This window comes from Catharus ustulatus, chromosome 16 (genome assembly GCF_009819885.2).
Source record: "Catharus ustulatus isolate bCatUst1 chromosome 16, bCatUst1.pri.v2, whole genome shotgun sequence".
Lineage (NCBI taxonomy): Eukaryota > Metazoa > Chordata > Aves > Passeriformes > Turdidae > Catharus > Catharus ustulatus.
In genome coordinates, this window is record NC_046236.1 from 1,014,255 (window position 1) to 1,027,963 (window position 13,709).

At 49.6% G+C, this 13,709-nt stretch overlaps 1 protein-coding gene across 1 annotated transcript; it reads left to right on the top strand.

The window, feature by feature from the left end:
* Positions 1–627: 627 nt before the first annotated feature.
* Positions 628–10,052, top strand: TEDC2 (tubulin epsilon and delta complex 2). The gene is made up of 11 exons (XM_033074309.1): positions 628–741; positions 993–1,306; positions 1,451–1,549; positions 1,742–1,797; positions 2,252–2,894; positions 4,281–4,334; positions 6,156–6,240; positions 6,552–6,660; positions 6,870–6,971; positions 7,374–7,585; positions 9,832–10,052. Exons 1-11 carry the CDS (start codon positions 628–630, stop codon positions 9,973–9,975), a joined length of 1,932 nt encoding a protein of 643 aa, XP_032930200.1. The 3' UTR covers positions 9,976–10,052.
* Positions 10,053–13,709: the final 3,657 nt, after the last annotated feature.

Below are 13,709 nucleotides of genomic sequence, written 5' to 3' on the forward strand. Positions count from 1 at the left end.
GTCTGAAAATGAGCTTTTCTTGTCCTGCTGCTGTGCTTGTCAGGGTCTCACAGCATTGCAGCTGGTGACTTGGTTGATTAAACTATTTTCTGAGTGTCTGACATTCCTGTCAGCCCTGCTGAACCCAGGGATATCTGGCTGGGCTCTACCTTGGCTCATGCCTCAGAAGCGTAACTGTTCACAGTGTTCTGACAGTGAACTCACACTTCTTCACAAGATTCAGGGCAGGAAGGGGCCAGGCTGTTTGCCTGATTTGGTTGCAAAGTCCACAGAGAGAGAATCATTCTTTTGCACCAAAAATGCAAATTACAATTGGAAGAATGTTGAGTTCATGAATGCGGAAACTCACGATGTGTGATGATTTTTCTGATACTTTGTAATGTTTTATAAGGGGTTTTAAAGTCCTGTCTCAATGAATCACCTGGAATTCTCAACTTCTCTGCTAAAGTCTGTGGTCACACGGCTGCAGAGAATCACACGCATCTCAACCTCAAGATTCAGCCATTGAAGGCAAAGAACCGCTTCCTTCCTACTTTCTAACTTTTTGTTAACTTTCATTGCTGTGCAAGAGGGAGGACTGTATTTCTGCTCCTCAGTTGCCTGAACAGACAGTGCCGAGTGCCAGCTATGGGCTCTTCTGGAGAACTGCACTGCTCCGCAGGAAGAGCTGATTCTGACGGGATCCAGCAGCACTCGGAGTCCGCGGTACCAACCCGGCAGCTCCCACAGTCGCAGGGCAAGGTAGATTCCCCTCTCCATCAAAAAGCCCCCGCAAATTCTCTTTTACGCTGATGCAGACCATGCAGACGGTAGCAGCAGCTCGCCGTGCGCTGTGTCGGCTGGGCTGAAGGTGGTTCCGTCAGGGGAACCGGGCTGGCACCGGCCCGGGCGGTCCCGCTTCCACCTCCTGCTGCGGGCGGGGCTCTGTGTTCTGTGGGGCTCTCCACTGCCAAGGCTGAGGGGAATAAATCCCCTTGGTGTCCTCGCCCCAGGAGAGGCCGGGTGTCTCGGGCTGTGGGACGGGCCCGCGGTGCCCGAGCCCCCTCAGACGGGGCAGCGAGAGGGAAGCGCCGCAGGCAGCGGAGGAAAAGCGGCTTCCCCAGGCCCAGCGAGGAATCCCCGGCACTGTCCCGCCCGCGCCGGGCAGGCACAGCCGGCACAGGGACCTCCTGGCCAGCACCCTCCGGGCTGCGGTGGAGCAGGACCCCCACGCCACCCGGAACCCCTCAGGCCGGGGCCGCTCCCGCCTGCGCTGCGCGGGACACGCCCCGTCCTCAGGTCCTGGCAGGGCGGTAGCGATCGTGGGGCCGGCGGGAGCAGCGGCGGGGAGCGGCCGGGCCGATGCTACCTGCGGGCCGCGGCCGAAGGTGAGGGGCAGAGGGGCAGGGGGCCAGGGCCCCGCCGGGCCGGGCCGGGTCCCGCGGAGCGCTGACCGCGCTGGGCCTTGCAGGGCGGCGGCGGCGCTGAGGGCGGCGCTGGACGAGGGCGCGGAGCGGCGGCGGAAGCTGGAGCGGCGGGCGGCGCGGAGCCGGGCGCTCCTGTGGCGCTGGTGAGTGCGGACCCGGGTGTGTGGTGACCTGCCTCGCACCCCCTCCTGGTTCCCTCCATTCCCGGGCGGCCCGGAGGGAGGAGGGAGGCCGGGGCGCTGGTCCCGCAACAGTGTCCGAGGCCCCGCGGGCCGGGGGTGCAGATCCCGTCCCGGTGCAGCAACGCCGGTCCCGTCGCTCTTTGTTCCCTCCAGGGACGATGAAGAAGGGGAGGAGCCACATCCACAGACAGGCTCCAGCACTGAACATGGTAAGCGCTTCCCCCGCGCCGCTGCCTCCTGTCACACCGTGCCCGGGCCAGTTGTGGTGTTAGGAGTCATTCCAGTGCTCTGCATCCACCACCTAAATACTCCCTCTGCCTTTTTCCTCCCCCTCTCCTCCTTGGGGTTAGCTTGGAGTCGTGCCTCGTTAGCCAAGGCCGGCAATAAAGTGACTGTGGGCCTAACCCAGGTGTGGGAATGTCACTTGTTGAGGTTGACTCAGGAGAGCTGTCCTCCTGTGGCGCACATCCATCCTGGGTCTTCAAAGCTTCTGGCAATCCTGCTTGCATCCTCTGTGCAGTGGCTGTTCCCACAGCTAAAAAAATACCCCTTGCACCATTTGTTAGGTTTCGTTTATTTCTGGGCCTGGAAGAGCAAGTTAGTGAAGAGTCAAATGGGGAACATGCAGGTTTAAGCCTTCTGACATGTTTTCTCTTCTTGCAGAAGACAGGCCTTCACCCAAGGAACTAGAGGAGCTGGAACTGCTGAACAGGGCCTTAGAGAAGGCACTGAAAGTCAGGAAAAGCATCTTGAAAACTCCGTTAGAGGCTCAGGGAGCTGCAGGACAGAAATGGGCAGGTGAGGCACATGCTCCCAAGAAAGCTGAAGAGCAGCAGATGCTTGTACCTGTTAAGGATGTTCCTGAGTGCAGGAAGGTGAGAGCTGGAAGCAAAAAGCCCTTTCCATACCAGTTAAGAGCCCCTTACAGGACTGACCCAGATGTGAAGAAACTGCAAAGGAAAGTCCCAGCCAGATGTGTTTCTCAAGGCCCCAGGACAGCTGGGAAGACTTCCTGGAAAGAAATTACTTCCAAACAAGGAAGGAGTCACAGGACAGCAGCTGGTGCCTGTGCTGCAGCTGAACCCCAGGAGACACCTGGTTTGTCTGAATCTGCCCCAAATGAGCAGCAAAGCTTTTCTGGAGGGGATTCAGCTGCAGGAAAGAATTCCATAGCTGTTGGCAAGCAGTTACTTGATGCAGGGAAGAAAAGTTGTAGCTTCCTGGGAGAGTCCATTGAAAAGGAGGACACTGCAGGTGCATGGGGAAGGAGAACCTCACCAGGGACAGGCACCCTGCAGGAAAAGGGGTAAGTGTGGGAGATGGGCACTTCTCCTGTTCTGCTCCACACTCACAGGCATGTGTACAGATCCTGCTGGCTGTGGCTGCTCTGGGGTTCTCAGCCTGGCTTCATCCTCCTCACATCCCTCTCAAGAGGAAGGATCCTATACGGTTTAAAAGTCTTTATTGTGGTTGAGTAAGTGTTTTCATTTTAAGGGCTTATTCTTGGATGGCTGGGACTTTGAAAGCCTTTCAATTAAGACTTTTGATGTTTCATAGTCCCTTGTGCGTGTTTTGGAAAGTTGTCTCTGTAGAGCTTTCTTGAGCCTTAGCTTTCCTCTGAGTGTACTCTATTATAGCATATTGATTTTTTTTTATTTATCCTGTTTTTTACACAGTGATAATACATAATGCATGAATTTTCTCTCTCTAAAGCATGTGCCTGGTGCTGTTTGCAGTGATGGCATCTGGATTTAATACTGTCCCTGTTAACCTGTAACATACTGCCCGTGTAACTGTACAAATCAGGACCGACTAGAGTGCAGTTGTTTCAAGGGTTTGGTGCAGGAAGGATTATAAAGGGAATGTTACTGAGGTTCTCTGTGTAAAAGTGGCAAAATAATACTTGGAGGATTAGCTTTGCATTCATGTCTTAAGTAATTTCTTTCCTCTTTTGCTTTAAAAAAATATTGAAGCTCAATCTGATGTCCCTGGAAAGTTTTGAGGAATATTTCTCTCAGCTGCTGCAACCTAACTTTTGTGTTTGTGCAGGGAGGAAATTATCTCTCTTCACTGCTATTGGAAGGGCCCCAGGACACTTTAGTGACAGTTGCTGTGGGAACACTGGTCTGGATTCAAACATTTACTTAAATTCCTGGCTGTGGCCTTGCATTCCTAGTCTGCATGTGACTGACATCTGCCAACCCTCGTGTTTTTTGTAATAACAATTTAGGGATTTTTCTGCTTCAGGGTTAAGAATCATATTCTCAGTGAAAGTTGGAATATCTGTTTCCTATTTCTCTGAGTGTGATATGGTGCTAAGCAAGGCTGCCTTGTCCTGCTCAGGTAGGGTAACAGGGTATGGCAGAGTAGCTTCCCTGAAGGTGTTGTTTCCATGTCTGTACTCTGCTGTACCATGGCTCTGCTCCCAGCTGCTCACCCTGGATGAACCTCTGATTGGTGGCAGGATGCAGGAGCTCTCCCAGCTCAGCTCCATGATGCCTGTGGAGTAAAATGAGCAACCTAATCTTCCTTCTTTAAAGACAGTCTGAAGACAGTGGTGGATCCAATCTCCAGAGCTGCTGACATCTCCCATTGCAGCTAAATTAATTTCAGATGTTGACGAAACAGCATTCTCCCTTTGGAAGACAATTGCTTTCCAGCTGCCAGGATTGATCCTTCTGCTGTTTTACAGATGCCAGCTGAAGCTCCCCCTTCTCTACAGGAAAGCCTATTCCAGGAACTCCAGGTAAGACCAGTCTGACCAGTTCAGTCCAGAACTACCCTCAGCTTCAGGGCTGTGAGTTTGGTCAGGTGTGGCTGTTCTGTGTGCCCCAGGAGGCAGTGATCCCACAGGGCATGGGGCCTGACCTGGGAGCAGGAAAAGCTCCCATACTGCAAGGCTGCTGCTGAGCATGTGTTCTCCTGTTATGGTAGCCACTAGTGCCACTTTTGTTTTCTGAGTGCTAATTAGTATTAATCACTGAGTCGTGAAGTTCCTGGAATGCTTTAATGATGGGTCTCTGCTGGTGCCATACACCTGTTGAAGGCAGGATACCCCCTGGGATGAGTGTGTGGATACACTACCCAATGAGAGTTTCTCAAACCATCCCTGCCCTGCCTTTGCAGCCTGGAAGCACCACAACTGTGTGTGTTTGAGGCTGGTTTGTGCTGCTGAATTCTTACACAGAGCCAGCTACAGTGTTACTGCAGAGATGGTGCAGGTGGTTGGGGTTTGCATGCTCTAGTCCATTCTCCAGTCTTCTGGAAAGGTTTCCCACATTTCCTTTGATAAATCTTGCCATAATTCAGCTCATTATGTGCTTTGTTCAGATATTAAGCATAAACCCTTTCTTAAATCTAACTGTAGCCCCTTGTGCTGCCCTCAAGAATTCCTCCTGCTCTTGGAAACTGTCATTTATTAGGGAACAGTTTGTTAGTTGCCCTTCTGTGAGTTATAAAGACTATACCCTTAATTTTCACTTCTAAATTGAGCCTTTCAGCATTCTAATCACTTTGGGGTAATTTTATACTTCTCACTATTGCTTTCAACTCAGTAACAGATTGAGAATAACCTTTGCACTAAAGATCCCTTGTAGAGGATTTGCATCTTGCCTGGGAACTTCTGTTCTTTCCTGTTCCATTAACCTTGCCACTTCTTTGCATAATGTATTTCTGAAATCTGCAGATTCTAACATGATGTAAAAGACCCATTAGGCTAGAGAGAAGACACATGCACGCTCAAGTCAGGCACTGCAGAACTATTTTAAGCTTCCTCCTGATGGCTCTCACTTACTGTGGCAGGTTTTGGGAGACAGTCCTTAAGAAAAGGATATTATGGGGACTGTGCATCCATGAGGGTGTTGAGCTCTGTGAGTGAAATGCATCTCTCTGGTAGTGCTGTTATTTGTACAGTGCTTTATCAATTGGTGGACTCTGGTGTGAAGTCCAGGCCAGCTTCCTCATGATACTGTCCTTAAACCTCTGTCTTGCATCCCTGACATGCTGCTGTCATTCTGCTTGCCAAACACTGCTTTTTTCTGCCCTCAAAAACATTATTAAAGAGGAATCTTGAGGAAATTTGGAATATGAAGTAGTTGGGGTGAGAGTTTGTCCTCTCTGTTCTTTTTTTTTTATACACCTATACTAATAGAGTAAATGTACAGAAATGCAAATGACTTACTCCTAAGAAACGAAGGGAAGATTTTTTGTTTCCTATAGGGTATAAACACAGGCAGGACAATACAACAGAACAAGGGATGTGCTGTAAGTTCACACTCTGCTTATGGAAATGTGCTGTCTGTCTTCTGACCCTTCCTCTCAAAACAAGAGGAGAGAGTAAGAGGTGTTCTGCAATGTCTGATGCTTTCTGCAGGGTGTCCTTATTGATCTGATAGCAGTTGTAGGAATGAATTGGGAATGGCTGGTAAATAACCTGTGAGAGAGAGAAGGGAGGGAGACACTTGTAATTAAAGCACTGATATGCCACACTGCTGTGTCACAGCTCAGCGTGAGCACTGTCTGGTACAAAGGAGTGTAACTTCCACCTCCTGCCCCTTTGGAATTTCAGGGCATGGGAGAGATGTCGTCTGTGCCCAACAAGTGCAGATGCAGCAGCTGCAAGGACCCGTTTTATGGAGAGGATCCAGACAACTGTATCCTTTCCTAGCAGGTACAGGGCGCAATTGCAGTGAGCTCCCAGCTGGAGAGAGTTATGCCTCAGATAACAGCAGTTCCAGTTGGGTCTCTAGGCAGTGGGTTTTTTCACACTACAGCTGTTGAGCATTTTTAAAACTTCTGATCCAGCCAAATGTGGCCACAAGGCAAGCATGCCCTACAAAGCTGTTGCTGTCCTCACCTTCCCCCTGCAGTGGAAGGTGCACTTCCCAGCCTTCTGGCCTGGCTTGGGGCTCGGGATACTGCACAGAGCTGGTGCTGTGGAACTTTCCTTAAACTGCTGCTTGAGTTTTGCTCCACAAAGCTGACCCCCAGTCCGGCAGAGATAGAGGAGGAACTAAGGGGCCTCCAGGATGTCCCCTCCTATCTGAGGCAGTATGTGGAAGCTGAGCCTGCAGGTAAGGAGGAAGAAAAGGCAGTGGGAGGGCAGAAGGTGGAATAAGGATGATTTGGGCTTCAGTTCCATGTGCTTTTGAGTTCTTGGTGTGTGCTGGACATGAGGGATGGGAACATTCTCTGCCTGAAATGAAGGCTGGTGAACCCAAGGCCACTCTGGAAGCCATTTGGGGAGGAAGGTGCTCACACCTTTTCTCTGCTTCTCTTGTAGACCATCCCACTTTGCAAGGAGAGTATGAAAGCCTTCTGACCTTGGAGGGTTTGCAAACCGCAGTGTGCCAGTGCCTGCAGAAGCTACAGCTGCTGCGAACAGGTGAGACAGTCCCTGTGTTTGTGGTCAGGGTTGAACCTGGCCTTTGCCAAGTTCAGTGTGTAGGACACTGGACCAAGGTCATTTTTCTCCTGATTGTCTTTATGGTAATGGAGCACTTAATTCTCTGATGGCAAACAAATCTGTGGTACCTGTGTGCCACCCCTCTGTGTTCAGGAGAGACTTGGAGCTTTGAACTGCAGCTGCAGTTCAAGAGGGCTGGGGAGGGGACAATGCAGACCATAGCTTAGGGTGTTCTGATTGTGCCATGTGTGAGGAGCTTACCCTGATTAATATAGTGTCTTTAGTCATTAGTTTCTGGGAATAGTAAGTAGATCATAAAGTCTGCAAGTACAGATTTAACTTGTATGTTTTTGCCTCCTGCCTCTTCTTGTACCCTGGCAGCTCTGGAGTCCCAGCTGAGGCTGTACCCAGACTGCACTGGAGATATGGGTAGTTGCTCTCCAGCCTGTGTCCCTGCCAGAGGACAGACATGTGACAGTGCAGACATGCTGGCTGTGCCTCTCCTCTGTTACTCCAGTCTCCAGGAGCTGAGGGACCTGTTTGCCTTGAAGCTGCAAGTGTCAATGCTGCACCAAGAGATTGCCTTACAAAAGGTGGGTCTAGAGAAGTGTCAGTGCTCCCGGAGCAAAAAGGGAAAGAAGAGGACAATTGTGGGGCAGCAGCTGCTGTACAAGGTGTTGATGGGCAGCAGCAGCATAGCAAGTTCCCCCAGTGATGTTTCTGTGTTTATGCCTTGTTCTCTTTGTTGGTGAATGGGACTTTTTGTTGTTGTTGTTAGGGCCAGAGCAGAGGCCATTACATGCCTGACCCTCTCCTGAAAATATTTTATTTATCTGTTCTGAAAGAATTTGGCAGTGGAGGATGTTGTTGGTAATGCCCCTCTTGTCAGGACTTTATAGGTCTATTACGGCACCCACTCCCTTGTTCCCTCCTGTGTAACTTCCAGCTGGTGAACTCCTCTGTTCTCTGTTGCTGCCCTTTTAAATCTCTAACCACTGTGCTGCTACTTTTGTTTTTACCATTCTGAGACTGTAAGAACAGGTTAGGAGGTGTCAGCTTATTCAGTAGCCTGAGCAGAGAGTTTGCCATACAGGGATTACTTCTTGTTCTCAGCCAGCAGCAAAGGGCAGAGAAGATCTGTGAAATCAGATCTTCTCCTTTGACCTATTCTTTACCGTTGGCCTGAATGATAGAGGCTTTGGAAAAGTAATTTTTTGTAAGCCAGAGAGGCATTATTAATAACTGTCTTCACCCCTGTGGCTGAAGACAGATTGCTACCTGACTTCAAATGGGATTTCAGCATTATAATCCTGAATTATGGATTATGAAGGGTTTGGGGTTTTTTTAATCCATCCAAAATGAAGTGGTGAGCAAAGCCTGATACCTGCTGCTCTGTTGGCTGACTCAGTTTCTTCTGCACATGTACCCAAATAGGTGCTTTGTGCCAGATGAGCCCTGAGAGTCTGAAGCAGCTCTGTGCAGAGCGTGCAGGATAAGTCAAATTCTTGGGATAGGTGAAGTGAGTAGACATGGAACAAAATAAATACCCCAGAAAAGGATGTACCAATTTCTGGGCCAAGCCTGTCCACTGCCTTTCCATGGAGAAATGCCAAGTATCATAGAAATTCTTGGTAGCTCTTAGCCTGTCTTTGATGGTGAAGATCTGTTTCTTAGGTATCGGGCGCAGAGCAGGTGGAAGGAAGTGGAGCAGTGCAGCACTCCTTCATGTGCCAACTTTCCCCTAGGTAGCTTCTGTGTCTGTAGAAAGAAACTTCTAGAGATGAGCAGCTGTATGCTGCTCCCCTGTCCTTGCACAGAGACTTGTGTAGAAGAGGAGAGGGAGCTTCCTGCAGATACCCTGTACTCTGTTCTGTTTGGGTCTTCCTCTATATCCACCAGGGAACAATGATGGAATCACAGAATAACTTGAGTTGGAAGAGACCCACAAGGATCACAAGTGCAACTCCTGGCCCTGCACAGACAGCCCAAGAATCCCACCCTATGCCAGAGAGCGTTGTCCAAACACTCCTGAAGCTCTGGCAGCCTTTAGGGAGGTGGCTGACACATGAAGTTTTCTTCTCTCCTGGCCAGGCAGATTGTGCAGCAGGCTGGGTGGGTTTTGGTGTGCAGGCTGCTTAGACTTCATAACCTCATGCCAGATGAAAAATGAAAGAAAATCCCAGGCAAAATGTCTATCTGACCATTAATTCAAGAGTGGGGCACCAAAGACCAGCTTTTGTCCAGTGATTGAAGTGACCTGTGCTTGAGTTGTCAGACCGTCCCAGAGCTGATACTGATGCTGCAGTGGATTGTTTGACAGCATGGGCTGAGATCCCAACATAGGCTTAACAGAGCAGCAGCCAGGCCAAGGAATGTTGTAGAGCTTGAGCAGTCTCTGTAACCTGTTTGGGCTGGAGTTGGCCATTTGCACCTCTGGCATAACTGGGACATGATGGGAACAGTCCTGAGTGCAAGGTTGAACTTTCCCCTGGGTGAGTGAGCACTTCACTGTGTGGCTGCAGAGCTCCTGAACCAACATCAGCTTCAGTTTCTTGCAGGATGCTGATCTCATCCCAGTACTGGGCCTTCCCTGCAGCAGAGCAGCAGCACTGCCACTTGTCTCACTGCTCTGGAAATGCTGGGTGGCTGCTGAGGTAGTTCATGAGCAGAAAATGAACCACTCTGCCTTTATTAAATATGACAAAAGGAAGTATCCATCAATAGGTTAGCCTGTTATTAGTCATACTGCTCTGATTAGATTTCACTTGTTATGCATCATTTCAAGGAATATTGGAGTGCTGCAGGCTCTGGTGACAGTGTGTCCTTTGCTCCTGCCCAGGTGATGATGGCAGAGCTGCTGCCTGTCCTGGAGCCCAGACCATTCCTGGAGGGCTCTGCAGGGCTGTTCCGGGCCATCCACACCCAGCTCTGTGAGGGGGGCCAGCGCTTCCCTGTGCTGGTGAGCGACGAGCTGCTGGACTGAGCTGGGGAACCTCCTGCTAGTCCTGCACAGAGCCAAAGACAGCTCTAAGCAATAAATCTTTTCTATTAACTTCTTTACTCTGCCTGTTTATTCAGCTAAATTCCAGGGGCTTGGGGTTTTTTGGTTGTTTTGTTTTGGTTTGTTTGTTTTTGGGGTTTTTTTTTAATTTCTTTTTGTATCAGGAGGACTGGAGCCTCTCTGCTCTGGGACCAGGGTGTTGAGCCCCAAGAAGAGAAGGCTGCAGGGACACCTCAGAGCCCCTTCCTAAAGGAGGCTCAGAGCCCTAAAGGGGATCCAGGAGAGATGGAGAGGGGGCCTGGAGGAACAGGGCAAGGGGAAATGGCTTCCCACTGCCAGAGGGCAGGGATGGATGGGATATTGGGAAGGAATTGTTCCCTGCAAGGGTGGGCAGGCCCTGCCACAGGGTGCTCAGAGCAACTGTGGCTGCCCCTGGATCCTTGGAAGTGTCCAAGGCCAGGCTGAACGAGGCTTGGCACAACCTGGGCTAGTAGGTGTCCCTGCCCATGGCAGGAGGTGGAATGGGATGAGTTTAAGGTCCCTTCCACCCCCTGTTGTTTTATATCACTTTCCTGACCTTTTAACTGAGATTTTCTAAAGCCCCTTCATGGCTTCAGAGATTCTGATTTTGGCTTTTCTCCCAAGGCTGTCTCTGCCAAGGCTCCTGGATGCAGACAGTGTAGCAGGGAATAAAACATGGTTTTATACTGATCAGATAGCCACAGCATGATGGGTCACGACCTTCCAGCATCCAGAAATCCTGAGAACCTGAGCTGCTGCTTCCCTAGTAGTCTGTTCACCAGCTGGCGTGTAGGGGTCATGTAGTATTCACTAATTGTTTTTGATGAAGGAAGGAGGGCAGGAAGGAAGCTCGCTGTGCTTGCGCTGCGTGTCTGGCTGTGCCCTGCAGGTGGCGGGCGGGTCCCGCGGTCCCTGTTCGAGCCGGAGGGACCCCGCCAATGTCCAGCCCTGCCGTGGAAAACGCAGGTCCTGCAGCAGATTCCACCTAGTCACCGCGGAAAAAGGCCAGCTGCCGTTTCTTCTTCATGCTGGGTTTTTGCGTGTAATCCCCAAATTTCCTGGGCGTTTCAGTGGCAGGTAAAGCTTTGGAGTGAAGTGGAAAACCTCTGCTTGTGAGTATACTTAAAATTCCATTCAAAAGCCTAGTAGTATAGTCTGACCCACACCACATCTCTGACCTGGACTCTGCTGCTTTTCTTTTTTTTTTTTTTTTTTTTTTTTTTTTTTTTTTTTTTTTTGTGTGTGTGTGTATGTGTGTGTAATTCAGCTCTTAGCAGTGCAAAGATATTTATTATTTTTTCCATATCTTTTTTCTAGGCTAGGTTGCTGCCTGGCTTTTCTGAATGTCTGACTCTTTCTGACACTCAAAATTCAATAAAAATTATTTATATGATAGGTGAAAATCAGCATCTCTTACTTTCCCTTTGTATTTTTGTCGTGGAATCCCAGAATGGGTTGGGTTGGCAGGGGCCTCATCCCACCCCTTCCATGGGCAGGGTCACCTTCCACTATCCCAGGTTGCTGCAAGTCCCATCAAGCCTAGCCTTGAACACTCCAAGGGAGCAGACACTGCCTCCTAAATTAGCGTGGTCATACACATGAACATGTCCCTGTTTGAATGGGAGAGCTGACATTTGGTATTGTTAATTTGGGTGCTGTTACGGATAACTTGTGTCTGCAAGCACTGCATGAGTCATGGAGCATCTGCTGCTTGGTGCAGAGCAGGCCAGTGGAAATTGGCAGCAGCTTCAGCACCACAGCAAGGACTGCAGAGGTGGGAAAGGGTTGGCAAGAGAAGACAGCCCACAAGAGACGGTTCACAGGGGTTCTTCCAAACTCAGAAGGCAAGCTGTCACTGTAGAAGTTGTGCAGAAGGGGTGCAGAATGTCAGGCAGCTGGGCTGTTCTCTGCCTCTGGGTGCAGTGGGGTTTTGTTTCTTTTCCTACACATTTTAAAATCTTCAGAAATGTGTAAGACTTTTAATTATTTGAATGACTCACTCTTTCAAACCAGTCTTGTACTATAGCCAAGCTAGAGAGATTCAACAGCAGTTGAACTCAGGGGCTGGGTTATAGAATGTGCCATTGTCATGGGAAGAAAGTTCATCCATCTGAGATGAGAAAACAAAGATGTAAGGTAGTGTTTGATGCCAGGGGATAGAATTACAGAAATACAGGAAATGAGCAGTATTTTTGGAAAGTGATAGATGATCTCAGTGTTGTGTAGACATGAGCTGAGAAAGCACAGCGAGAGTCAGGGAGGATTAGTAGCTCTTATTCTTTCTTTGTCCCCTGCAGTAGCATTTAAAAAGTTTTTTGGTTCTCTTTACTGAAGGATGGGTTTTTGAGGAGGAGGCAGGGTTTTTCTTTTCTTTCCAGAATCTGTGACTTTCAATATTTCCAACTGCTACAGTTTGTCTTTTCCCCTGCCTCTCTTCTCTCATTCCCCTCTACAACTTCTCCACAGACTGTGCTTGTTTTGCAAATGTGTTTGGCCAGTGGAGGGACAGTAGCAGTGCTTCTGTAAGTGCACACTGCAAACAGCAGAGCCCCTTGGAGGGTTTCACATGCACCAGTTGTCTTTGGTTAGTGTTAGAGAATAATAGAATCACAGACTGATTTGGTTTGGAAGGAACCTTAAAGCTCATCTCATTCCATCCCCTTCTATGAGCAGAGACACCTCCCATTATCCCAGGTTGCTCCAAGCTCTGTCCAGCCTGGCCTTGGACACTTCCAGAGATCCAGAGGCAGCCCCATCCTCAGCTGTGTTTGGTTCTGAAGCTCTGTTGAGCCCTCCAAGGGATTTATCCTGCGTGTGTTACCAGATCTGCCACCAAGTGCTGCTGAAGCCCCTCCTTGGGTGGTGCAACATGTAGAGACTCAACAGTGGGGCTTGAGGGGTGCTCCCAATCTAAAACAGAAATAACTTGAGTCTTGGTAAGAGGGATGACACCAGTGGTGTGGAGGAATGTCCTGCCTCTTCCAGTCCTTCTGAGGGGTCTGTCAGCATGTGGGTGGTAACAGAGCATGCCACCCTGTGCCCTGCTGCTGTGACTGTCCACAGCACACTCCCAGCCCTGGGAAAAGGGCAGGAGGAGCCCCCTGGGCCAGAAGCACATGTTAGGGTTTGGAGAGGCAAACCCTGATGAGCTGTGTGAGGGATAAGGGAATTTCATCAAGGAGCAGTTTAAGATGGTAAATGCTGAAGTGGGAGGAAAACTCCCAGCCCCCTCTGTAGATGACAGATTTGCTGTTGATGTTCATCTCTAAATGAGCTTTCTGTGAGCTCCAGAGAGCAGGTTACTTGATTAAAACTGTGTGTGAGTCAAGCCTGAAGCATTAACACCTGACTCAGCAACTTGCTGTGCCAGTCTAGAGTTCTAGAAAGAGAACTGGTGCTGCAAAATGCTGGGATAGAGCTCTTGGATTTTAGGGGAGCTGCTTGTGGGGAGCTGTATGTCCTCCACACACATTTTTAGTTTTTATATTCTTTTATGTAAATCGATCTCTCCCTGTGTAACAGAATTCAGTATGTGCTTGTGATTTCCAGCTGAAGCTCTGCTGAGAAATTTTGTCCACTTCTGCTAAATCTGAAAGGGGTGTGTTTGGGTTTGTGCAGAGTGCACTGAGGATGCGGGATGTGGGAACTGCGGGATGCAGAGAGCTCCTCCAGACTGTCCCAGGGTGTCTAATTAT